A 25,225-nucleotide genomic window follows, 5' to 3' on the forward strand; every position below is an offset into this window, starting at 1 on the left:
GGACCTCGGCTCCTGGGAGTTTGGCTCCTACGCTTCCGTTTTCCAAATGCAATGTTTAACGCTCTTCCCTGCCGACCCCCCCTCCGAACAAGATCGATGCTGCGCAAAAACACAGATGGTGAACGAAACTAGAGATGGCCTCTTCCCACATCGCTAACTCCTGATGATGCAGGGAGGCAGCCACGATACAGTTGAAATGCAATGAATTAACGGGAGGGGGGTGGGTCAGTATCCGTCCTGCCTTTTTCGTTTTTCGAGAGGGAAAGAGCCCAGAGAAGGATGCAACCACCCTTGGCCGCCGATCACTGAACGAGAGGCGCCGGCCGAAGGCATGGACCAGGGATGTGCCCCCCCCCCCAGGACGACACCCTTTCAGGGGGTGGGAGGGAGAAGAGCGAAGAGTTGCTACTGACCCCCTGGTACAGGAACAACACCCCCACCTCACCCCGCCGCTTCACCTTGGCCCTTCTGGGCCAATAAAGGCACCACCTTCTGCCTCGCAGGCCCCCCCCCCACTGCAACACCAACGTAAGGACCGCACAAGGGTTGCAAGCGAGATGAACGGAAGTGGAGGAAGTCCCTGCACCTTTTGGGTAAGGGGGGGCGACTTCAGCAGGCCTTGCTACCTTCTGCTGCTGCCAAAATCTTTCTGCTTGCAGCGGTTCTCAACCTGTGGGTCCCCCGATGTTGTTGGACTACAACTCCCATCATCCCTGAGCTCTGGCCTTGCTAGCTAGGGCTGATGGGAGTTGTAGTTCAACAACATCGGGGGACCCACAGGTTGAGAAAGGCTGGCTTGAAGTAAGGTGCAGGGACCCCACCATCTTCTGCAGCCCCAGCACAAGTCTGGGTGGCTCCTTTTCAGAAAGGGGCTTTCTCGTCCAGGTAATGCGTCGGCAGGTGTTGGCCTGGAACAGGCCAAGGCACGACACCAGGGTGCATGGCAGGCCTCTGAGGCTGCATTCCACACCCCTGTTTTCTGTGCCAGGGAGGGAAAGAGTTTTCTGACTACGGAGCCGCTGTCTGGGAACAAGTGCAACAAAGACGTCTGGCATTTTGGCTTCGGGTGCCCAAGCATGCTCCTGCAGGGTCTACCGGCCTGGCCGGTAAACTGAATAATCTGGAACCACGCGTGTTTCACACTCAGGACTCGCAAAGCAGCATGGAAGCCAGCCTTTCCCCAACATGGTGCAAGAACCTTCATCGCTTTGTAATCGGAGGGGCAAGATTGCGGCGCCTATGAAACCAGTATGCAAATTGCATGCCACAAAACAGACGTCAAACTAATTGCAAATCTGGGGGAGAGATACTTTTCCTTTCAGAATTTTGTTAAAATACCCATTTTTTTGTTTTTTGAAAGGAAAAAGATTAATCAAGAACACTTCCCACTTAACGCATTTACAAACTAAGGGTGACCCGTGACCATTTACAAAAACAAGCCTGACCGAAAAGGAAGAAGGCATTTTTTGGAAACCTGATTTAAGGACCAGATCGGAAGCTTCGGCTACAGAGGGAAACAACTGAGACAGTCGCCTGTCCAGTTAGATCCCTCCAGGTGGAATTAAATGCACAGGTCTGGGAACCTAGAAACTAATCCTGCACTGCTTTAGAACTGCAATGATCGGGGCAGAGGTTAAGTTGCAATGGTTGGCAGTCTGGCCAGGAGAATGACTTTGCAATGGGGGCGCGAACCTGCCTGAGGTATTGTGATGTCTGAGGAGCGCGTGAATTGCAGAGGTGCTGAAAATTGCCCCCTGCAACTACCCGGTTTGTCCAGGGGTGCGATGGCGACTCGGGGAAGAGGGTGGGCAGGAGGTTTGGCGGAGGGGAAGAGCAAGAAGAAGCAGAATCTCCGCATGTCCGATATGTCACGGCAGACTTCGGTGTTGTGGGTGCGTATCACTCGTTGGGACGGCCCTGCCTCCCTGCCACCAGGCACAAGCAACACACATCTCTGAAGCATCGGGGCAAGCTATATCTCTGCTGCCCACACCCAAACAGGAGACTGAAACGAACCTCTCTGAGGGCGCCCAAATTTCACAGAGGTTTTCCAGAAACAGAATTCAAGTCAAGAGGAGAGGGGAGAGAGGCAGTGGAAGCGGCCGTCATGGCTTCTGCCTGGCTTTTGTTGGGCAGCTAATGCAACCTTCTAGGGCCTCCTGCCCTCCGAGTCCCGGAGACGGAAGGCATGTAAGGGAGAAATGCCCTTTCGTCGTCGTCCCCCGGGCAACTGGTGAGGCCGGGGGGGGCGCCTCTTGCTTGCTATCCTCCCTGCCCCCCAGCCGCGCGTGTAGGCACTTTTAGAAAATGAACACCTAAGACAGACAACAACTACTCTGTAGCGCACAGGCCACTCTCGGGACTCAAGGAAGCGGATGTTTCTACCCAAAGGCAGTTGACACCCAAGATGGCAGAGCCAATGACTTATCTTCTATTTCAGCTTTCCAATGCTGGCCATTTCTCAGAGAGAGGGGAAGCCTGCCTTCTCCCAGCCCTCGCCACACTGATGGCCCACGTGCCACGGAAGTGGCGACATGCGCCTCCCCCTTCGGAAACACCACAAACGAAGGGAAAGTTGCACAAAGGCGGCTCCTCGTGTCGGGATGGGAAGGTGTCGGCAGTGGCTGCTTGAAATCTGCCCGGAATACCAAACAGTTTATCAGAGTTCACAGAATCACAGAGAGGAATCCCATCTTGAGAATCCCCGGCAGACGGCCGCCCAACCTCTGCTTAAAAACCTCCAAGGAAGGGGAGCTCTGCACCTTCCAACGTCAAACAGCTCTTACCATCACAAAGTTCTTCCTAAGCTTGAGTTGGACTCTCATTCCTTAAAAGTCCGGCGCGATCTCGGTCAATTCAATATGGTGCAGCAGATTGCAATGTCCTACCTACCTGTTTGTTACAGCTTCCCTTTTGAGATAACCAGCTGAGCGGGTTCCACAGAGGTGTTTCTGTGCTTGGGCACCAGAAATACAGTGGTGCCTCGCAAGACGAAATTAATCCGTTCCGCGAGTCTCTTCGTCTAGCGGTTTTTTCGTCTTGCGAGGCATTCATCTTGCGGGGCACCACTGTAACACGCTGTGCTCCACTGAAAGCCAACTGGTCAGCTGTACCCAAGCCATTCCAACCACAGATCTGGACAGAGACCCCGTTCCCAGCTGCAAACAGAAGAACCATGCCACCACTATAAGAGACACTACGAGAATTTCAGCACAAAGTTATTTCTCGGCTGGGTAGCTGGCCTAAACCGAAACCTCGTTAAAGACCGGTTGCTGAGGATAAACAGGGGGACAGAGAGGCCAACTGGAACCTTGCTCATCTCTGTGGGAAAATGGGACGGCGAACTACACAGTCCGTTGGTCTGATCCAGCTGCCAGGATCAGCCAAAAATGGCCGCTAGTCTTTATCAGCTTGTGATATTGGCCTGGAGTGGCAAAAGGCCGTGGTCTGGTTGACCACTGGGAGAATGGATGCTGGACCAGATCCAGCCAGGCCAGGTTTTGTGGCAGACAAATCACACGGTGCGTGTTGACATAGCTAGGCTACCATGTGAAGGCTGCCGTCGCCACAGAGCCAACGTGATGTGCAAATCGCCCTTGTATACAAGATTGTGTGGGAAAAGGAGAGTGGAAGATTCTCCTGAAGGTTTGACAAGGAAAGCTATGCTTTCGGTGCGAGACTAAGCTACAGTTTAGTGCCTTCCTCTGATGTGGCCACCAGGAGGAGTTCGGAAACATCTGGCTCTGTTTGCGACACTAGCGGTTTAGCGTTACGTCCGAAACCTGGCAAACGTTTAGCGCTACATCCGAACGTGGCCACGGTCACAGAGGCAGGCATGACGCAGGCTGGTCCCCGAGGAGAAAGGGAAGACCGGGAAACTTGGCTTTATCGTGGAAGAAAAGACTCTTAATGGCTACTAACCACAATGGCTATGTTTCAGCTCCACAGTCGGAGGCCTCTGAATATTAGCTGTTGGGAATCACAGGTGAATGAGCCTTGCTGGGCTCCAGTTCTGCTTATGGGCTCCGCCTGGGTATCGAACCGACCACAGTGAAAACAGAGCGCTGGACTGGTCGGGCTACTGGCCTGATCCAGCTCCAAAAAACAGGAACAGGGCAATAGCTGAGTGGTAGAGAGAAATGTGTATAATCAGGTTCAGTCCCAGTTAAGAATGGATTGGGGCAGAAGAGCCAGGGAGAAGCTTCAGCTGCTGCCAGTCAGAGTGGACATTTCTAGGCTAGGGAAGCCGGTGGACGTATGGCAGCTTCAGTTACATGGAAGGCACAACCTACAATTATTATTATTATTATTATTATTATTATTATTATTATTATTAATTGAATTTACATACCGCCCAATACCCAGAGGCGGTTCATGGAATAAAATCAAAATATGCAACTACAAAATACATAATCAAAATAAAAACAACAACCCAATACCCACCCATCCACACAAAAAACCCCACATTTTAAAAGGGCATACAATGTCAGACCCTGGTATGACATATTCAAGCTCCAACAGACCAGGCAAGAGTCTCCACAGAAACGCCGTCACTCCAAAGCAATTGTTCTCGGCCAAAAATCATGTCCCACAAAGTATTAAATCGGGCTAAGCACATAATAAACTGAGTAACAATAATTTATTTCTGCATTTTCTTAAAAAGTAACCCCAAAACAAAAAAAGGGGGGGATTCAGGAACTAAGTTTTATCCACAAGGAGGTTGACAGAAAGGACGGGTGCATTCAAATTTTTGTTTCTTGGGCAAAAAAAAGGAGGCCAAGAATTAACAGATTCTGAGGAGCACACGAAGACAGCGAGCAGTGCAATTCTAACCACGTTTAGTCAGAAGTAAGCCCTGCTGAATTCAGGGGGGCTTACTCCTAAGTAAGCAGGATTGGGACTGCAGCCTAGGAAACGGGGGGGGGGGCTGGCAGTTTGCATGTGACCTGAGCAAATACCCTAAACTGGAAAAACACAAAAAAAGATCCAGCGTATGGAAATGGCGCGATTCTTTCTCTGCCAAGGGGATCGAGTTGCTCTCACTGGGAGCCCCTGAGATCCATCTGTGTTTGCGGTTCAAAGAAGGGCCTCGATCCGGCTGATGGAAGCTTGGACTGAGTCGCACCGGAAGCAGCCGTCTCTTTGGCTGCTCCAATTCCTACAAGGCAACTCATTCAGCTGGATGACGCACTTTAGAGGGGGACTTCGGTCAACAGGCCTCACCTTAGTTGGGGCTCACATTTGCTGGATGGATGCCTGCCTACCTGGCCCCGGAATGGGGCGAAGAAGACCCGCTTGCAGGCCTTGCGGCAGCCATTGTCCATAACTTAAATAAATTCACGATAGCCAGGGTGACTGTGGTGTGTCTGCACCGTTCTGAAACCCAGTGGCTGGAAGATGGAAAGGGGGCCTTGGGTTCGAATCCTGCTTGCTGGTTCCCCATGGTGGGCATCTGGTTGGCCACTGTGAGAAGGGGATGCTGGACTTAGATGGCCCATTGGCCTGATCCTGCAGGCTCTCTCTTCTGCTCTGTGGCGGCGGAGACGCTTCTTTGGGTCTGCGTCTTCCATTCTTTCTGCAAGTCTTCTCCACGGTCTCTCAGAAATCTATCTTTGTCGTCCAGTGATCTTATTTTTATCTTCCTTCCTTTGTATTTAAAGGACAAGCCTTGAGGGAACTCCCACCTAAAAAGGATTCTGTTACTTCTCAGCAAAGCAACCAGCTCTCCGTAGTTAGACCTGAGGTCTAAGAGATGTTTCGGGATATCCTTAAAAATCTCAACACTTGACTGATGAATTTACAAGGTCTTTTGGTAGTGCAAATTCAAGATTTTATCTCTCTCCTCTTTAGTTCGAAAAGTAATAAGGCAATCTCTCACTTTATTCTTCTTTCCTCCTCTTCCAAGCCTATATGCGCTTACTATCTTGAATTCTTCCTTTCCCAAATCTAGTTGCCAAAAGTCTATGAATTCCTTAGTAAGAAAGTCAGCCAAATTCTCCTTCTCAAGTTCAGGTACAGCTCTGATTCTCAAATTGGTTTGTTTCTCCTTCAATTCAACCATGGAAAGCATCAAGCCGTAGTCGTCCAGTCGTCTGTGTATCGGTGGTATCTTCTCTTCAGTGGCAGTTGCTATCTCCTTGGCTTCCTCAGCAGTCTTTCGAATCTGAATAGATTCTTGAAGCAATTTCTCAATAGCCTGTGTATTGGTATTCACCTGCTGTCCCAAATTATTTATGCTTGTAGTATTCTGGTCAATTTTTGCCGATGCCTCAGCTACTTGTTTATTTGTTTCAGCCACCTGTATATTTGTTTCAGCTACTTGCCTGGTTAAATTTTCCAATGATTCATTAATTTCCCCTAGTGCCAAAGCTAAAACTTCTTCAGACGACATTCCTTTTGACTTCGCTTGTGCTGGTACAGCCCCTGATGGTCCAGATACCCCAGAGGCCCCAGATGCTGATGCTCTTCTTTGTGACCCAATGTCTGTGCGAATTCTGCCAGACCTCAATATTTTCTCTTGAGTCGAATCTGACTTTTCTTTCCCGTCTGCCATACCACTCCAGATAAGTCCAAGGTCGCTCCCACAGCTGGGCTTTGTTATGAAGTGGAAAATTCCCTGGCTCAGTTATTTTTGTAACAATGTCCTACTTCCTCTAGGGGGACACAGTTGCAGCCAAACTTGTAACTTTAAAAAATAATTTTTTTAAGTCCCCCAGTTCATCAAAAAGGACAACTGTATCAATTCCAACTATTTTAAGGTTACTCTAAAACCAGGAGAAGTCAGCCAGAAACACTGTATCTTTTTATTGCAGAGTTAGCTGTCAAAAGCAGTTTACTGCGTGCCTTTCACTATGCGGCATTCATTTTCAAGGCAGTCCGTTCCCAGGATCTAAGCAGTGGATTTCCAATTCCTTTCCCCACTTTCTTTACAGGAAAATAAAGTTCAAATCTTTTCCCCTCCCTTCCTGCAGTCCGGAGGGGAAGTCTTCTGTCTGACGTTCGGATTTTGACCCTTTTAAAAGTTACTTTCAAAGTTCTAGCTCACAGTCTCTTTGCTTTGTTCTGTATACAAGAAACGGGAAGGAGACTTCCTGTTTATACTTCCCCCGTTTCAGTGCCGAATTTACTAATTTCTTTTCCTTTATAATCCAATTTAATCCTACTCACAGGTAGTTGTTTCTTGGAGCCAAATTGTCCAGGAAAAAGCGCTCTCTGATAACGGCTGTGCGGCTTCGCTCCGCGGAAGAAGCAGTCGTCGCTCACAGCACCGCGCCACTCTCCCCGCTTTGTTCCGGAGCCCAGAAACAGGGTCCCTTCGCAATTTGGGGGGGGGCGCTAAGGGTGCCCACTGAGTCCCACGCTCACAGGCTTCACCCGCCTGTGGTTTTAAATTGGGTCCCCGCTTCGCCGCAGCGGTCAGACCCGATCCCACGGAGCTTGTCCCTCAGAGATCAGAGGGAATCCGCCATTATCGCTGGCGCTAACCCGGAAGTCTCCAGGACGATCAGAGTTTCCAGGAAAGGTGGAGTAAATTTATTGTGTACTTAAAGGATACCTGTAAAAATTTAAAAACACTGGCAGGACTGAAGTAACTCCTACAATGTATAAGACAGATACAAGGTTAAAAATTAAAATATGTGACTGGAGAAAATAAGGGATACCCGCTGAAGGGAAGGAGGGAAGTCGCAAGCTCGGCAGAGCTGAAAGTATGTATGTGATTTAATGTATTGTAAAAGGACCTAACAGAAGCAGAAGACATCAAGAAGAGGTGGCAAGAATACACAGAGGAATTATATCAGAAAGATATGGATGTCTCATACACCCCAGGTAGTGTGGTTGCTGACCTTGAGCCAGACATCCTGGAGAGTGAAGTCAAATGGGCCTTAGAAAGCACTGCTAATAACAAGGCCAGTAGAAGTGATGGTATTCCAGCTGAACTATTTAAAATTTTAAAAGATGATGCTGTTAAGGTGCTACACTCAATATGCCAGCAAATTTGGAAAACTCAGCAGTGACCAGAGGATTGGAGAAGATCAGTCTACAGTAGTGATGTATAGAAGTGAGAGCTGGACCATAAAGAAGGCTGATCGCCAAAGAATGGATGCTTTTGAATTATGGTGCTGGAGGAGACTTGAGAGTCCCATGGACTGCAAGAAGATCAAACCTATCCATTCTGAAGGAAATCAGCCCTGAGTGCTCACTGGAAGGACAGATCGTGAAGCTGAGGCTCCAAGACTTTGGCCACCTCAGGAGAAGAGAAGACTCCCTGGAAAAGACCCTGATGTTGGGAAAGATGGAGGGCACAAGGAGAAGGGGACAACAGAGGACGAGATGGTTGGACAGTGTTCTCGAAGCGACAAACATGAGTTTGACCAAACTGCGGTAGGCAGTGGAAGACATGGGGTCACGAAGACTCGGACACAACTAAACGACTAAACAACAAAAATGACCGTGCAAATAAAATAATAAAAATGTATTTTTTTAAAAAAAAATGGATGGGCCAGCCTGTCTGCAAGAGCCACAGGTGCGCATCAAGAGCGCATGAGAAGGTCCAGATCAGCCAAGTGGAAGTTCAGGAGACAAGGAAAGGTAGGGCAAGTTTGCCAGTGGTTAGCATGGGGTGTTTTGAACCATGCTCCTGTTGTGGGCAGGAAAGGTCAAATCTCAGCAACATCTCCCTTTCATTCCTCGCCTCTTCCCCCTCATCCCGGCTGGGACACTTCCCTGCCACTCCTATGGCAGCACCGTGGGAGAACACCTGCATTGAGTGCAGAATGCCCTGGGTCTAATTCTTGCCCTTCCCAGGAAGGGCTGGCAAAAGCCCCTCTCTGCAATCTGTGAGGCTTTGCTGTCTGCCAGTCTGGAAAAGATGGCACTGGTCTGATTCGGGAGAAGGCAGATTCCCTCCGATGGAAGTGATAAAGCGTCATCTACCATGGAACGTAAAACTGTTGTCGGCTTGTGCGTGGAAGCAGCAAAAGAGGGGAAACAGGAGCCCAGATTCTTACGCGCCACGGAAGAAAGTTGATGCAACAGGCGCTGAGTTTCGCCATGTTTGCCCGGACAGGCCAACATCGAAAAAAATACCCCCACCTCAAGCCAACACTTATTGCCAAAAAATTCTGTCCAATCCCAATCGCTGAAAAGAACAAGTAGTGCAGAGTGCCAAAAAATAAATAAAAATAAATCTCAACAGGAAGCACGTTTGTGAACATGGAATTTACTTCTGGTAGGAAATCTCAGAGTTTCCTGGTCATCTTCCAACCAGGTTCTCCCCTTCTCCAAAGCACTCCCTGCCGCTCCAAATATGCGGAAAGGCAGGGTTTGGGATATAATAATACACATCTTGGGAGAAGAGCAATGACAAACCTAGACAGCATCTTAAAAAGCAGAGACATCACCTTGCTGACAAAGGTCCGTATAGTTAAAGCTATGGTTTTCCCAGTAGTGATGTATGGAAGTGAGAGCTGGACCATAAAGAAGGCTGATCGCCAAAGAATGGATGCTTTTGAATTCTGGTGCTGGAGGAGACTCTTGAGAGTCCCATGGACTGCAAGAAGATCAAACCTCTCCATTCTGAAGGAAATCAGCCCTGAGTGCTCACTGGAAGGACAGATCCTGAAGCTGAGGCTCCAATACTTTGGCCACCTCATGAGAAGAGAAGGCTCCCTGGAAAAGACCCTGATGTTGGGAAAGATGGAGGGCACAAGGAGAAGGGGACAACAGAGGACGAGATGGTGGGACAGTGTTCTCGAAGCTACCAACGTGAGTTTGACCAAACTGCAGGAGGCAGTGGAAGACAGGAGGGCCTGGAGTGCTCTGGTCCAGGGGGCCACAAAGAGTCGGACACGACTAAACGACCAAACAACAACAATACACATCAGGAAGGAAGTGAAAGATACACAGAATAACATGGATTGTTCTAGAGGAAGCTGCTCTTCATTGACTCTGGCTGTACGTCTAGAGCACATGGCTTTCTCCAGAGTATCCTAGGAACTGGAGTTCACCCTTGGCAAACCAGCACCTTTAACAAGCTACAGTTCCCAGGACCCTTTGGGCTGGGGATATTTAATGGATACACACCTCCACCTGGAAGAAAGGAACAGCACACCTCAACGCTAATGTTATACGGTTTCAAAGTAAAGCTCTGGCTCCAAATCCAAACAGAAGACTATGGAAGGAAGGAAGGAAGGAAGGAAGGAAGGAAGGAAGGAAGGAAGGAACTGGAAGCCAAAAAATTAAGATCTACCCCAGTGTTATCCCAGTTGTTTCACAAAACCATAGAGTTGGGCGATATTGGAAGACCAGATCCAGACCCTTTTGCTGGGAGTAAAGGCTTTATCTTCCCACCAAAGGCTATCTTCCCACCAAACCCACAACAGAGGGAGTTTGCACTTGGCCAAAAGGATTTACGGGTCAAATCACTGTGACAAATTCCTCCTCATAATTTTCTTTGTGTGTGTGTGCATGAGTTGGCTAAGTCGATCTGCGACTACTTTCCAAAAACCTCAAAGCTTCCCACAATGGTTAAGATGCCTAAGATGCATATAGCAGCTGTGACCAACCTCGTGACCCTCCAGATGTTTTCAACTTCAACACCCATCAATCCCAGCTTTGTGATGTTGAGGCTCATGGGAGTTGTAGTTCCAAACGCCTGGAACTTGGCGAAGGCTGGGGTGGTAGGTTAGGCACCCGGCAGTGCACCTAGAAAACTCTCGTTGGACCATAAAGGCAACTTGGGAAGAAAAGAGAAGGAAGAAGAGAGTGTGGGTGCTCGGCGTGAGAGAGGATGGAGCTGAACTGACTGCTCTGACAATACTGATGGAACCTTCAACCATTCCTCATCAGGCACAAAGAGCAACTGAGCGGCTGCGTCTCATATTTCCATTGAGATACAATATCCGAAAAGGGTGGCAATGGCAGCCTAGTGCTACCAGACAACTCAGGGTGATGTCAGGACTTATGCTGCCTCAACACACGCAGCGACTCCTCCTAGATCTGTACAAACCTGCCCTCTGCACATTTATTGCTGAGTCCACACACCCTCCCACAATCAAGGTCCAAGCCCTGGGACCTGGCTCCTTTCCTTCCGTAACCCAGCGCAACATTCTCCTTTCAGCCTTGGGAGCAAAACCTTCTGAAAATATTAGGAACGGCTGCCATTTTGAATTCATTCTGACAACGCAGCAGCCGCCAACGTTTGAATTGATAGCAAAATGCCATTGCTGCAACAAGTGGCCCAGAGCCACGGGCTCACACGAGATCTCAGCGTTTATTTTGAAAACTGGAGGTGGTGGCGGAGGTGAAATTGCAAATCCGTCCACGGGAAAAAGGCGCATTTCTGTTTGAGCCAGTGGACCCGATGTTATGCTACTGTACTTGGGAAAGTGAGCTGTTCCTGCAAGCTAATTTCTCCCCCTTTTTTTATTTCCTAAAGTTGGCTGCTGGAACAAATTTGGAACCGGAATAACATCAAGGACAACATTTTCAGTGCGGAGAAGGCATTGACCATTAAACGGTCCTCTCAAATCCAGACACTTTGCTTGCCAGCTCCATCTGTGATTGTACGCTAGGTCAAAATTCCACCGGAGCAGCTCTAGTTTTTCTGGTTCATTCACTCAGATGGGTGAATCCAAAACTCTCCTTCATTGGAAGGGACCCTGAAGGTCATCGAGACCAACCCCCTTGAAATGCTGGAACGACAGGTGGTTATCCAACCTCTGCTTAAAACGCTGAAATGAAGGAGAGTCCACGACTTTCTGAGGGAGTCCGTTCCACTGCTGAACAGCTCTTACCATCAGAAAGTTCTTCCCGATGTTTAGTCGGAATCCCCTGTATTTTAACTTGAATCCATTGGTTCGGGTTCTACTACCCTCTGAGCAGCAGAAAGGAATATGGGGCAGCGCTGGGTCATTCCCTCAGACAGGAGACCCCAAATCTCCCCACCTCTTCACTCCCCAGCACTGAGAGGGTCCCAACTTCTGCCCAACAGGGAGAGAATCTCTCTCTCCAGGCGCCAGATTAATCTCACAACATCCCTGAGTCTAAGTCCAAGGCCCCTTGAAAGCTGGTCTACTAGGACAAGGCAGTGACGGGCAGAAGACAAGCAGTTGCTTAACGTTTCAGTGGAGGGAAGAAAACAAAAAAACAAGATGTGTTTTGGTCAGTAAAATCTACCAGAGAAAAATGAGGCTGACAGATCACCAGAGCAACTGAGGATCGGGGGGAGAAGGGGTGCAAGAAGTCAGTGGGCTGAAGATTTGCACCCAAGAGATGCTGAGCGACACGGGCCACAATCCCACCAGGAACGACTCCTGGGTAAATTCCGCCGACGTGATCAGGAAGCGGCAAAAGGCAGCGTCGATGAGTGAACTCAGATACTCAGCATAGTGGCCTTCACCACGCTGGTGCGTGCCAGAGATTTCGGACCACAACTCTCCCATCGAGCTCCTGTGGCAGCGCTGATGGGAACTGTAATCCCAAACATCTGGAAGGGACCAGCGTGGCAAAAGTACAGGAGCATCTCCAGAGCAACAGGTGGGGCTCCTTGTCACCTGAAATGCCCTGGACCGATGATTCCCCAAGATGCATCTGGGATGGTTTAACACAAGCTTTTACATATATATTTTTTCAGTTTAGGCTAATCCAATGTTATATATATATATATATTTAAAAAAGGGAAATTATCAAATACAAATATATCGATTTATTTACGAAAGAAAGTAAGAAACCCAAAGTGCTACACCGGATCCAAGATGAACAAAAAACAAAGGAAACACACCTCCATTTGTTTCTTTAGAAGTCGGTTCTTTTCCTACGTAGCCAGAGCGTTCTGACCCAACCAAAGGCATATCCCTGGGCAGCCTGCCTCTCCTGAACCCGACCTCACGGCGACCCAACCAAAGAGCGCAAAAGGAAGTAGAAACTAACCCCCAACATGATAGGAAGTCAAGGGCAACTGGACCCAGCTGCTGAATACCTGGCTCAAAGCTAAATCCGTTCTCCGGTTTACTTATGGCTTCCAATGATTATTTCACCTGCCCCCCCCCCCGATTCAGGTTTCTAGCCCCTGAGCAACAGCAGGAAGAACAGGAAAGACACCAAAAAGATCTGCACCCGGTTTTCTTTCGGGTCAATTGTGCGATACTGCAGGGAACAGGCTACAGAAGAGGCACACTCTCCGATGGGCTAACTGTGGTGCTCGTAAGACTCACCATCTACGTTTCCAAAACGCTTTAGGGGGGACCAGCTAACAGGCAATGGTCAAGCTTTCCTTGAAAGCGCTACGTTTTCTTGCAGGGAGGTGGGGTGCAGAGTAAGTGGTCATAAGACTTTGGAGCCATTTCCCAAACTCCTGAGAGCTGGGGCCGAGTTTGGAAATGTAAGACCCGTTTCGCCACAAAACGTTCACATTTAGAGATGGCTACTCAACCTCGCGGAAGCCCAGCCCTGCCCACTCTGCCCGAGTCACTGTTCCAGCCCTGCAACCTCTGTGTGTGGGTCTTTGCTAGATCTCTGTGGCCAACAGATCCGTTCGCAGCCCATTGCACAGACACCGAAGACCCAACCACCACCACCCCATCACCTCCACCAAGAGAGACTTCCTTCTAAGCCACCCAATGATACTACGTTCTCTCTGGAAGACGACACGCCCGTGGCTGCCACAGAGACACAGCGGGCACCCTCTTCTGCGGACGGAAGCTTACAAGAGACCCTCGGCTTCTTTCAAGGTCAGCTGGCATCTCACACATCCCAGTTTGCAAGAAAATAAGGCCGAGTCGAATAGCAGAGGGACATCGCTCACTGGCAACCAGGCTCTCGAATCTCGCCCAGGTTTCCCCACCTCCCTATGCCAAACCCCGCCACGCACCGGCCGCCAGCCCCAAAGCCACGCAAACTCCCGTTCAGTGGAACTGTAGAACTGCGGAGTTGAAAGGGGACCCCCAGCGGCCATCTAGCCCAACCCCCGGCGATGCAGCGACAACGTTCCCCCAGACTTGGGACGGGGAAAGCATCTACGGGGGACGTTGGGAGGGACGAACGCAAAGCCTTTTCCTAAATCTGGATTTAAGCTGGAATCGAGGGCCGGCGGCGATGCCAGGAAGAACACTCGTGGAATGCTAGAGAGAGCACAGCAGCAGCAGCAGCAACAGTAACAGCAGCAGCAGAGGTTTTTCGCCTAGCTGTGAGACGGGGGTTGCATGGGGAGGGAGGTCAGTCGGTCTGGTTGCTTATTGGACCGGGAAAGATAATACTGAGTTTATACGCGGAATCGGAGGGCGTTGTGCCCTCTTCACAGGACGACGAGACCCTAAACGGCTAACTTGACATACAAGAGACTGCAAAGAGTTATACTGTTAAGAAGAACACATTTTGGAGACCGGGGGTGGGGGCTTTGGGGGCACGGGGTGGGGGGCACGGGGGGGTCGGAAAAGGCTGCTAAGGTGCTACGGCTAAAAACTAAGTTTACTTTCTCGTTTCGGAGCCCCTCCCCCTCCGTCGCGTCATCAGTCGTCGTCCAGGGCCTCTGTTTTGATCTCGCTGGTTCCTTGCCGGGCCAACGCCAGGATGGTGTGATTCACGGCCGCCATCTCCACGGCTAGTGAGATAGGGTCTTGGTGGTCGCTATGACTAGTGCTGTCATCCTGGGGAGGCGGAGGGGAAGGGAGGGAGGGAGGAAAGAGAGGGAGGGAGGGGAGGAGAAGGGGAGGAAACCCCATTAGCAAGCAAACCATCACTCGACAGGAGTTCAGAATAAAGTCTTTATGATGCAACAGTCCAAGGGCAGAAAATGACTCTAATCATCTAGTGGGTCTTATTTCCAAAGATGGCAGGACATGCTGGCCAGGCACTGGTGGGAGGGAGAAGAGGCGTGCAGAGATAACCACGTTTTCAGGGTTTTATTATTATTATTATTACATCTGAAGGCAGCCCTGTTCAGGGAAGTTTTTAACGTGTGATATTTTAATGTATGTTGGAAGCAGCCCAGAGTGGCTGGGGAAGCCCAGGCAGATGCGCGGGGTACAAATAATAAATAATAAATTATTAAATTATTATTATTTCTGAGAAGGTGGTTCCTTTGTTCCCTTGCGCTACTTGCCCCTGGAGGGTCCCTTCCGAAATGAAGACGGAAAGGAAAGAGACTAGACAGAAGGAGCAACCTGCCACCCTTTCGTGTCCTGCGGGGAATTATGAAGAGGCATGAAAACCACAAAGGGAAGTTTTGGGAAAGCTGGACTCTCTCCTTCCCGTCTGTCCCCGCCCAAATTCCGCAATCTTAAATTCCGCGAGCGGAAACCTGAAAATCTGCAAGTGGGACGGCAGTATGAAAATCAGAGCAAAGGGGCACATGTCCACTGTTTACGCAGGCAGAGATTAGGAATGTCTCTGCCGGTTTGCCATGGGATTTGAGCGCTATTTATCAGTTTAGCAAGGCCAAGCTCACAGGCAACCAGAGGCGCCATCCTACCTAGTGATGACTGCTGGGCCCAAATACTTGAGTCTTCAGGGCTCTTGGCGAGGGTCTTAGGGGGAAAAAAGCGATTCTGCAAGACCTCTGAATTTGTACAATCAAAGACCCCGTCCATAATCTCAGTGGTAGAGAGTGGTGCGCTTATCTGCACAAGCACACATACATTTCACATCTGGCCAAATATTTCAGTTTTTATAATTACAAAAAGACAAGGAAGGAAGGAAGGAAGAAGTGTGCAAACAAGGCATTTTTAGAACTCTGCAGAGAGTGGAGGCTGTGCATTCCTGGAAGTGATCTAACACTCTCTTTTTTTAATTTCAGCCGCAGAAGATGGATATAGAAGCTTGTTTGTGGAAGGAGTGTTGACATGCGTATGAATAAAATACATGCTTATGTGTTCCTCTCCCCCCCCCCCCTGCGGGAACGTTTTGCCTTCTCTTTCCGTGTCCCAAGGATGGATGTTTTATCCATTAGTCGCTCAGAGCTCAAGACACACATCAACATTTGCATCTGAGTACACTTGCAAATCAAAATAAAACATTACGCTTCAACATGTTCTCAGGAAGAAAATGGGAGGGGCAGATAATACGGGAAGAAATGTATTTTGGGGGGATAGTGACATTGAGCAGCTCTGAAAAATTATTTCGGCAGCTTTGGGGCAAAATACAAGTCAAGGTGGCATTAAGATTTTTAATGCTTATAACTGAATCAAGAGAGAAGAGGGGGGTGTTATTTCCTGATTAATTTGGATCATAAACCCGTCCCAGCAGACAAGTTCAGCGGGAGGTAGGAACGCATGAGCTGTGCTTTTATTGTATATATTCAAGGTTGCAGTCCTCACTGAGGCCAGGAAGCTCCCTGTATGACTGAGGCAAGTCCTCTCAGCCTAATTTAACTCGAATGCCTTGATGTGAGGGGGGAGAAAACTTAAATAATGCTACACGCTGTGTGCTTAGTTCTTTGGACACAGCAAATAACAACAAACAACAACAACAACAATAATAATAATACATTTTTATTTATACCCCGCCCTTCCCGGTTCAAAAACGGGGCTCAGGGCAGCTAACAACGAATTTAAAACACTTAATTGTTAATTGGGGGGGGGGAAGGGTAGGACAAAATTTAAACCAATCCATGGGGAGCAGCACTTTCTTTCCTCTATTGAAACTATCTCTGCAAGTCTCCCTGCTCTAAATGCTTCTGGCACTGCCTCTGCACTTTCTGATTCATGCCAGTTCTGTGTTTCTTTGTGTACATAAAGGTAAAGGTACCCCTGCCCGTACGGGCCAGTCTTGCCAGACTCTAGGGTTGTGCGCTCATCTCACTCTATAGGCCGGGGGCCAGCGCTGTCCGGAGACACTTCCGGGTCACGTGGCCAGCGTGGCAAGCTGCATCTGGCGAGCCAGCACAGCACACGGAAACGCCGTTTACCTTCCCGCTAGTAAGCGGTCCCTATTTATCTACTTGCACCCGGGGGTGCTTTCGAACTGCTAGGTTGGCAGGCGCTGGGACCGAGCAACGGGAGCGCACCCTGCCGCGGGGATTCGAACCGCCAACCATGCGATCGGCAAGTCCTAGTCGCTGAGGTTTTACCCACAGCGCCACCCGCGTCCCTTCTTTGTGTACATAGTGAAATGCAATTGCTTAAACCACATTAACTCAAGTACTGTTTTTGGGGACAGAAGACTGGCAGGTGTGGATGACTCCCTGGTCCTGAATGGGGCAACTGTGCCCCTGAAGGACCAGGTGTGCAGCCTCAGAGTCATTTTGGACTCACAGCTGTCCATGGAGGCGAAGGTCAATTCTGTGTCCAGGGCGGCTGTCTACCAGCTCCACCTGGTACGCAGGATGAGACCCTATCTGCCCGTAGGCTGTCTCGCCAGAGTGGTGCATGCTCTAGTTATCTCTCGCTTGGATTACTGCAATGCGCTCTACGTGGGGCTACCTTTGAAGGTGACCTGGAAACTACAACTAATCCAGAATGAAGCAGCTTGACTGGTGACTGGGAGTGGGCACTGGGATCACATAATACCAGTCCTGAGAGATCTTCTTTGGCTCCCAGTACGTTTCTGAGCACAATTCAAAGTGTTGGTGTTGACCTTTCAAGCCCTAAATGGCCTTGGTCCTGTATACCTGAAGGAGTGTCTCCACCTTCATCGTTCAGCCTGGAAACTGAGGTCCAGCTCTGAGGGCCTTCTGGCAGTTCCCTCACTGCAAGAAGTGAGGTTACAGGGAATCGGGCAGAGGGCCTTCTCGGTGGTGGCACCTGCCCTGTGGAACGCCCTCCCAGCAGATGTCAAGGAAATAAACAACTATCTGACTTTTAGAAGACATATGAAGGCAGCCTTGTTTAGGAATGTTTAAATTGTTTGATGTTTTATCAGTTTTTAAATTTTATTATTAATATTCTGTTGGAGGTTGGCCAGAGTGGGCAGGGTATAATAATAATAATAATAATAATAATAATAATAATAATAATAATAATTATTATTATTATTATTATTATTATTATTATTATTATTATTATTTTGCCCAAGCTGCCCTCCAGCTGCTTTGCACTACACTTCCCATCAGCCCCAGGCAGCACAACAGAAAGGATTCTGCGGCCAATGGGAGTGCAGCGAGGCTGGCTGGGGCTGATGGGAACTGTAGTCCAAAGTCTGGAGCGTGCCAGGCTAGGAAAGCTGATCTAAAGACAACCATATCCATGGGTTTATTTAAAAAACACAAAAATAACCTTAACAAAGAGGAGACGAAGCAGCTCCTGCTTTTTCTAAGGAAGTAATTTGTGGGGGGTTTTTTCATATCTGAGAAAGCAGTGAATGCACATAGGTGCTGGAGCAAGCACGTGCTCTGAGATTAAAATGCTCTGGCCTTTAACGTCCCTTTAACTAAGCATGGCAAGATTCAATGCCCTGTATTGACTGGGTTCTTTTTATCTGCACAATGACATTCTTTTCACCCAAAAAATACAGACGAAAAATTAAAATCGTCGCCTTCATATTTGTAAAGAGCCTCAGAGGAAACCTGAAGCACTACCTATTTATTCTTTCATTTCTGTGTCATTCCTCCTCCCAAACAGCAGCCCAGGGCAGCGCACAACTAAATCAGAAAAACCATTTAAAAAATGATCCACAATGACAATAAGAAAACTAAAGACACAGCTGGAAAGTGGGGAGTGCATGGGATCATTTTGCTACCTTTTGATCGCCCTTTATACAAGATCCCCAGATAAGTTGGGGAATGGAAAATCTGAACAGAGTGTCGGATATAATGTCGGATATAACACACCCAAGCATTTTTTAACTGCAGAGAAAGCTTCTTTTTTCAAGGAAAAAGAAGGTACAAAAGTTCAGATTTTCACCTCCCTCAGCGAAGAAAGAATTTAGAAGAAAAACTATTCCCCCAGTCCAGCAGTATATTCTTTTGCGTTACTTCTTAAAACTTTTGAGTAACTTTTTCAACTAAAAGTGACCACGGTGAAATATGGCGCCTTCATTATATGCCTTTAGGCGTCAGGCAAGAACGTTCGTCTGCAACTGGGCACTGGGCTGATTAACATCCTATTCCGCTTTTAAATGTTTTTAGGGCCGAGGGAGGTATTTGTTCTTGTTTTTGCTTTGTTCTTGTTTTTATTATGCATTTTGTGTTTTTTCACCTTGTATTTTTATGTTGTAAACCGCCCTGAGATCTATGGGTGAATAGCAGTATAGAAATTTAATATCATCATCATCCAAGGCTTTCCTAGTTCAGGTGTGGACGCTCAGTCATCCCCTATGCAAGAGTTTGCCTTGATGATCTTTCCTGGTAACAACAAGGGAAAGAGACAAAACGACTGATGGTGCAAAGGAAATCAAAAGGTCCGCCTCCTTTATTTTTCTTCTTGCTCACCCTTAGGAAGCTGCCTTAATACATGTGGAGGACTCCCTGGTCCTGAATGGGGCAACTGTGCCCCTGAAGGACCAGGTGCGCAGCCTGGGAGTCATTTTGGACTCACAGCTGTCCATGGAGGCGCAGGTGAATTCTGTGTCCAGGGCAGCTGTCTACCAGCTCCATCTGGTACGCAGGCTGAGACCCTATCTGCCCGCGGACTGTCTCACCAGAGTGGTGCATACTCTGGTTATCTCTCGCTTGGACTACTGCAATGTGCTCTATGTGGGGCTTTAAAGCCCTAAACAGCCTTGGCTCAGTATCCCCATTGTTCAGCCTGGACACTGAGGTCCAGCGCCAAGGGCCTTCTGTCGGTTCCCTCACTGCAAGAAGCCAAGTTACAGGGAACCAGGCAGAGGGCCTTCTCGGTGGTGGCTCCCGCCCTGTGGAACGCCCTCCCACCAGATGCCAAAGATAAAAACAACTACCAGACTTTTAGAAGACATCTGAAGGCAGCCCTGTTAAGGGAAGCTTTTAATGTTTAATAGACTATTGTATTTTAATATTTTGTTGGAAGCCGCCCAGAGTAGGCGGGGTATAAATAACAAATTATTATTATTATTATTATTATTATTATTATTATTATTATTATTATTATTGCAAAGCCCTGGGCAGCTTGCGGAAAGCTTATTGAGTAATTATCAACTTAAATATGTGTGCAGCGAAGCAATCCGGTGGTCTCCTCACCAAAGCTGACCACAGTTCCAAATGTTCACAGCCACAGTCACAGACTGAAGGCCCAGCGTCACTGAATCATGCAGTTATAGCTTTACAGACCACCTAATCCCACAGCTGGAGAAAAGCCTTGCATAAAAGTGAATCCTGCGAAAAGCTCCGCCAGGACAGACTCCCGAGTAAGAGGGGACTGGCGATGCTCTGTATCTGCCTGGTGAGAGAAGTGGTGCATCACGGGAGCCTCGTGCGCTGAGAATCCCGAAGCCTTTCCTCAGCACAGGGCAGAGGAAGACGGAAGGGGCTGCAATTATGCATGGGGGCGAAGGAGCAGCTGACTCCTGGCCCCATTATCCCCCTCTACGCTTTCGGGAAGGTGTGTGGAGAAGGGCGACCAAGACCGACCAAGGGTGCGGACACCAAGCCTGATGAGGAGTGGCGGAAGGCATTGGGGGGTGTTTAGCCCAGAGGAGAGTGAGAGGAGAAATGATGGGCATCTTCAAAGCTCCAAAGGCCCATGGAATAGGGAACAAGCTGGTTTCCCCCTGCTCAGGAGGGGAGGACTCGAACCAATGGCTTCAAGAAAGGAGATTCCAACAAAACATTAGGAAGAACTTTCTGTTGGTAAGAGCTGTTTGATGGTGCATTGGTCTCCCTCGGGAGGTTTTTGGAGGTTTTTAAGCAGAGGTTGGTTGGCCATCTGTCAGGGATGCTTTAGCTGAGATTCCTGCATTTTAAGGGGGTTGGACTAGATGGCCCTTGGGGTCCCTTCCACCTCTACAATTCTATGATTCTTTAGCCATGGACTGAATAGCCTTTGGTCACCCCACAGAACATCATGAGAAGGTGGACTGGGAGGGGTTCCCTTATTGCGCATCGAGCTTCCATACTACCAAGTCGCGATCAATGCATTCATTCCTGGGGGAGAGGAGCATGCATGTATCTCTTTGCATTCCTTGCACTGGGAGGGGGAAAGGGGAGGGAGAAACAACTTTGTATATTTTTGTGCTATAAGCAGGGCTGTGTGTTCCACACCAAATGTGCCGTTCGAAAGCCTAGGCGCTCAGAAACGCACCTTGAGAATTATGCAAACGCGTGTGCCTTGACCTGGATTGCATCCTGGCGGATTTTGTTCCCAGGTTTTGCGCCGTCAGAGGAATTTGTAATTCGTTGGCAAGGAGCAGAGGGGTGGAGGGAGGCGGAGGAGAGGCCGGGGCTATGCAGCCAATGGGATTAGAGGGCAGGGGGGTGGCTGCCTGGCGATGGAAAACAAGAGAGCGGCCGTCACTCTGTCAAATCAAACGGGTGGCGCTCGTCCTTCCCTCCATGGGCTGTTCAGAGAAAAAACAACAACCCAAAACGCGACCATGCGCACAACCCTCTGGTTTCTGAAACTTTACTGAATGCTGTTTCCAGGCTTTTCCCTCCCACTGACTAGGAACGATAAGCGCTGGCAATATTTGTTGCCTTTTTCCACTTTTTTAAAAAATATATAAAAAATATAACAATAACACAAGGATGGATTTCGTAGGATACACACAGCTCTGGTTACAAGGGCACACGGGAGAAAACAAGACCACAGGGTTACGATGCGTGGCGGTGCAGAATTTGGGAGTCTCAAGTCATGCCCTTGTATTTATTTATTTTTTTGCAAACGGAGCGTTAACTTGCTTGTTTTGAGCAGATCCTCCTGTCTTCTTCTAACTTCTCTGCTTCTCTGCCTCCCTCTGAACATCGGCCCTCCTCCTCCCCATTGCGCACTTGCCAAGTGTCCTGTTGTGTGACAATAAATCCATGTGGGTGAAGGCTGGTCCGGCGAGAGGGCTCTCCCCGCCTTTCCCCCGTTGCGCGACACAGCACAAAAAGCCGGGAGGGTTAATCCGGGAAGCGGAGGAGGGAGGCCAGGCCCACCCCACCACAGCCACCTTCCCACCCACCCACCCCAAATGAGGATCGGTGGCCACCGGTGGCACAGGCGCGCCACTGGGGTTGGGGGCCACCTGGCTCGCCTCGGATACTTACCTGCTCCGAATAGTCATTTCCGTCTATGTCATCACTGTTGGAGTGGCCGCCGGGACTTTGAACATCTATGCCATGACTCTCCAGGATTGCTGCTTCTTCGAAAAAAGCAAATGGATCCCTAAATTATCTGCTGAAAGGGTTACCGGCAAGGATGAAGATGAAGAATGGGGACCCCCCCAGACACACACAAACGGGGCATGTTGTTTCTTGTAAGAACCACAAATAAGACAACCAGAGCTGTGTGTACCCCACGCTAAAAAAATAGTAATAAATAAGGAGTTAAAAGTTCGTGCAACCGAGACGACCCAGATTCGGCAAAACAAGAAACTGGGCAAGCTTGCCTGGTTTGCAGGTTTGTCACGCTCATCTGCGTAGTGTTTTATTCTGCATTTTTAAATTTTATTTTGCTATTGCGCTAAATTACTACTGGTAATCTTATGCAGCGACTTCTCCGACTCCTGAGATTTCGGCAGGTGCTATCTTTTCAGTCATAAGGGCTAGCGACTCGCCTTTCGAACGAGATTTCGGCAGTTCTCAGGAAGCCAAATAATACGTCCAGTTTCACACTTTTTTTCTATATGGTTGTGGAAGTGCAATGCACACACACACAAAATCCCTACCTAACAGGCTTCAGACCTAAAAGGCCCTTTCGTCAAGAAGGGTGGAAAACTAGACTTGATTGGTAAAAAGCAACATTCATATATTCCCTCCCTCACTCCCTCTCTTTCCTTATGCTTGCGAATGTTCCCGGATTTATTTATTACTACTGTGGCTTGATGGTTCTTACAACACAGGCACACCATGCAAGGGGTCCCATTTTCATCTTCATTTCAATACAGTCATATATCTGGTTGAAGCAGCTTCGGGTTGAGCATTTTCGGGTTGCGCTCCGCGGCGACCCGGAAGTAACGGAACACATTACTTCCAGGTTTTGCCGCATGCACAGACACTCAAAATGACGTCACGCGCATGCGCGGAAGCGTCGAATCATGACCTGCGCACACGCAGACGCGGGTTGCGTTCGCTTCAGGATGCAAACGGGGCTCCGGAACGGATCCCGTTCGCATCCAGAGGTACCACTGTACGGCGCAAGCCCCTCTTAATGCGTGTTGTTAGGCTGTTCAGGAAGGGCGGGCTGATGTGGTTGAAGAACACCAATTTTCCCAAAAACGCAGAAGCAGTTCTGAGCTGGGGTCTTGGCTCAGATAATGGGCACCTTGCCATCTTAACAAAACAAAACAAAACAAAACACCTAAGAAGGCCCAAACACTTCTGCCTTTCCTAACAGAGGTGGCTCTCCAACTCTAGATGTCCCCTTCATTGCAGAAAAGGAAGATTTCCATGTCATGTTCTATTTCCTTCCTTCCTTAGGGGAAAGCTTGTATAGCCCAGTGGCAGAACATCTGGTTTGCATGCAGATGGTCTCAGGTTTAATCCCCAAAGACATCCCCAGGTGGGGATTAGAAAATTCTTGACATCATTACTGAGCTAGATGGACCCAATGGTCTTATAAGGCAGCTCCTTCCTTTCCTCCCTCCTCCGCCATGAAGAGGACTAAAAGTCCAGAGAGATTTCTACATCTGGGGGGGCCTACTGAGACCACGCACTGCAGGGGGTTGGATGCTGCAGCTGCACCGAGGGCCGGGGTTGGACTGGATGTCCTCTGGGGTTCCCTCAAACCCTTTATGACCAAGCCAAGGCACCAGGATATATTCACAGAGGAAAAGCTTGCATTACAGAAAGGAAACTTTGAACGGCAAGGACTATTCTATGGAATTCATTCATTCTGGAGCAATCTCAAGCAAATGCAAACTGATTTCTGGAATTAGCTGCACAAACACAGTTGGTACAGCCCTCGCTCACTGGCTTACCGTGAACGAATGAGAATGAGCGAAATGTGAATGAGCTCTCCAGAGCGGAGGTTGTGGCTGCTTCACTCCTCTTCCCTGAGCACTTTGCCACATGAAACCATGGTTTGGAGCAGCACTTTGCTTCTGCGCCACATGAAACCATGGTTTGGAGAAGAGCTAAACTATGAACCCGGGTCTGGACAGCACATTAAGGCAAACCTTAGCTCGGTGAAGTGCGTCAGCGAAACCACCTGCTCATTTGTTCTGACACGCTAAACCACGGTTTGGCTTAGAGTTACTGAGCCAGCGTGCATTTTATACGAACGGCCGTTGCACTTAAGAGCTTCTCTTCTGAGCAGGTAAAGGTAAAGGTAAAGGTACCCCTGCCCGTACGGGCCAGTCTTGCCAGACTCTAGGGTTGTGCGCTCATCTCACTTAAGAGGCCAGGGGCCGGCGCTGTCCGGAGACACTTCCGGGTCACGTGGCCAGCGTGACAAAGCTGCATCTGGTGAGCCAGCGCAGCACACGGAACGCCGTTTACCTTCTCGCTGGTAAGCGGTCCCTATTTATCTACTTGCACCCGGGGGTGCTTTTGAACTGCTAGGTTGGCAGGCGCTGGGACCGAACAACGGGAGCGCACCCCGCCGCGGGGATTCGAACCGCCGACCATGCGATCGGCAAGTCCTAGGCGCTGAGGTTTTACCCACAGCGCCACCCGCGTCCCCTTCTCTCTTCTGAGCACGTCGTTTTTAAAAAGGTGTTGTTTTATTCCTCTGCGGTGCCTGAAGCGTTTCGAACCCTTGGATGGTGCGAGATAAAATTCTGGTGGCAATGAAGGGTGCGTAAAATACCCAGAATGCCAACTGAATGGCGTGGAGGGGCATTTAAAGGCATTTATCTTGTTCCTGCAGAGGGATTAAGTGGAGCCGCCTGAACTCGCCGGAAGGGCATCGCAATATCACAGCCAAAACATGGCCGCAGCCTCCAAAACAGCCTACCTGCAGGGAACGTTTTCCCACAGTCACCTGCCTGATCCTTGGGAAGAGTAGAAAGCCCTTCACTGCTTAGGTCCAAGCTACCTGGAGGACTGTATTCCCTCATACGAACCTTCCTGGGCTCTGAGATCTTTATGGGATTCCCTTCTTTCTTCTCTCAGTCCCGCCACCAACTCTGGCTTGCTTGTTATGGATGAGGGAGAGGGCCTTATCGGTGCTCCCAGGGAACTTTGGAACTCCCTGCCTAAAGACTCCCTCCTTGTTGTCCTTCCAGTGGCAGATGA

General features: G+C 49.1%; 1 protein-coding gene across 14 annotated transcripts in view; it reads right to left on the reverse strand.

Moving 5' to 3' along the window:
* Positions 1 to 10,211: 10,211 nt before the first annotated feature.
* The window catches only part of HMBOX1 (homeobox containing 1), a 124,178-nt gene continuing 109,164 nt past the window's right edge, over positions 10,212 to 25,225 (reverse strand). For 3 of the 14 annotated variants that reach the window (XM_053383759.1, XM_053383756.1, XM_053383753.1), the window contains 3 exons: positions 22,097 to 22,185; positions 21,746 to 21,847; positions 10,212 to 14,645 (listed from right to left, as the gene is read on the reverse strand). In XM_053383759.1, coding sequence (XP_053239734.1) covers positions 14,508 to 14,645; positions 21,746 to 21,847; positions 22,097 to 22,185 — 329 coding nt within the window. In that variant the 3' untranslated portion in view covers positions 10,212 to 14,507. Of the gene's footprint in view, positions 14,646 to 21,745; positions 21,848 to 22,096; positions 22,192 to 25,225 lie in introns of all 14 variants that reach the window. The other 11 variants (XM_053383758.1, XM_053383755.1, XM_053383752.1 and 8 more) reach the window with 6 other exon arrangements.

Source organism: Podarcis raffonei, chromosome 3 (assembly GCF_027172205.1).
Source record: "Podarcis raffonei isolate rPodRaf1 chromosome 3, rPodRaf1.pri, whole genome shotgun sequence".
In the NCBI taxonomy this organism is placed as follows: Eukaryota; Metazoa; Chordata; class Lepidosauria; order Squamata; family Lacertidae; genus Podarcis; species Podarcis raffonei.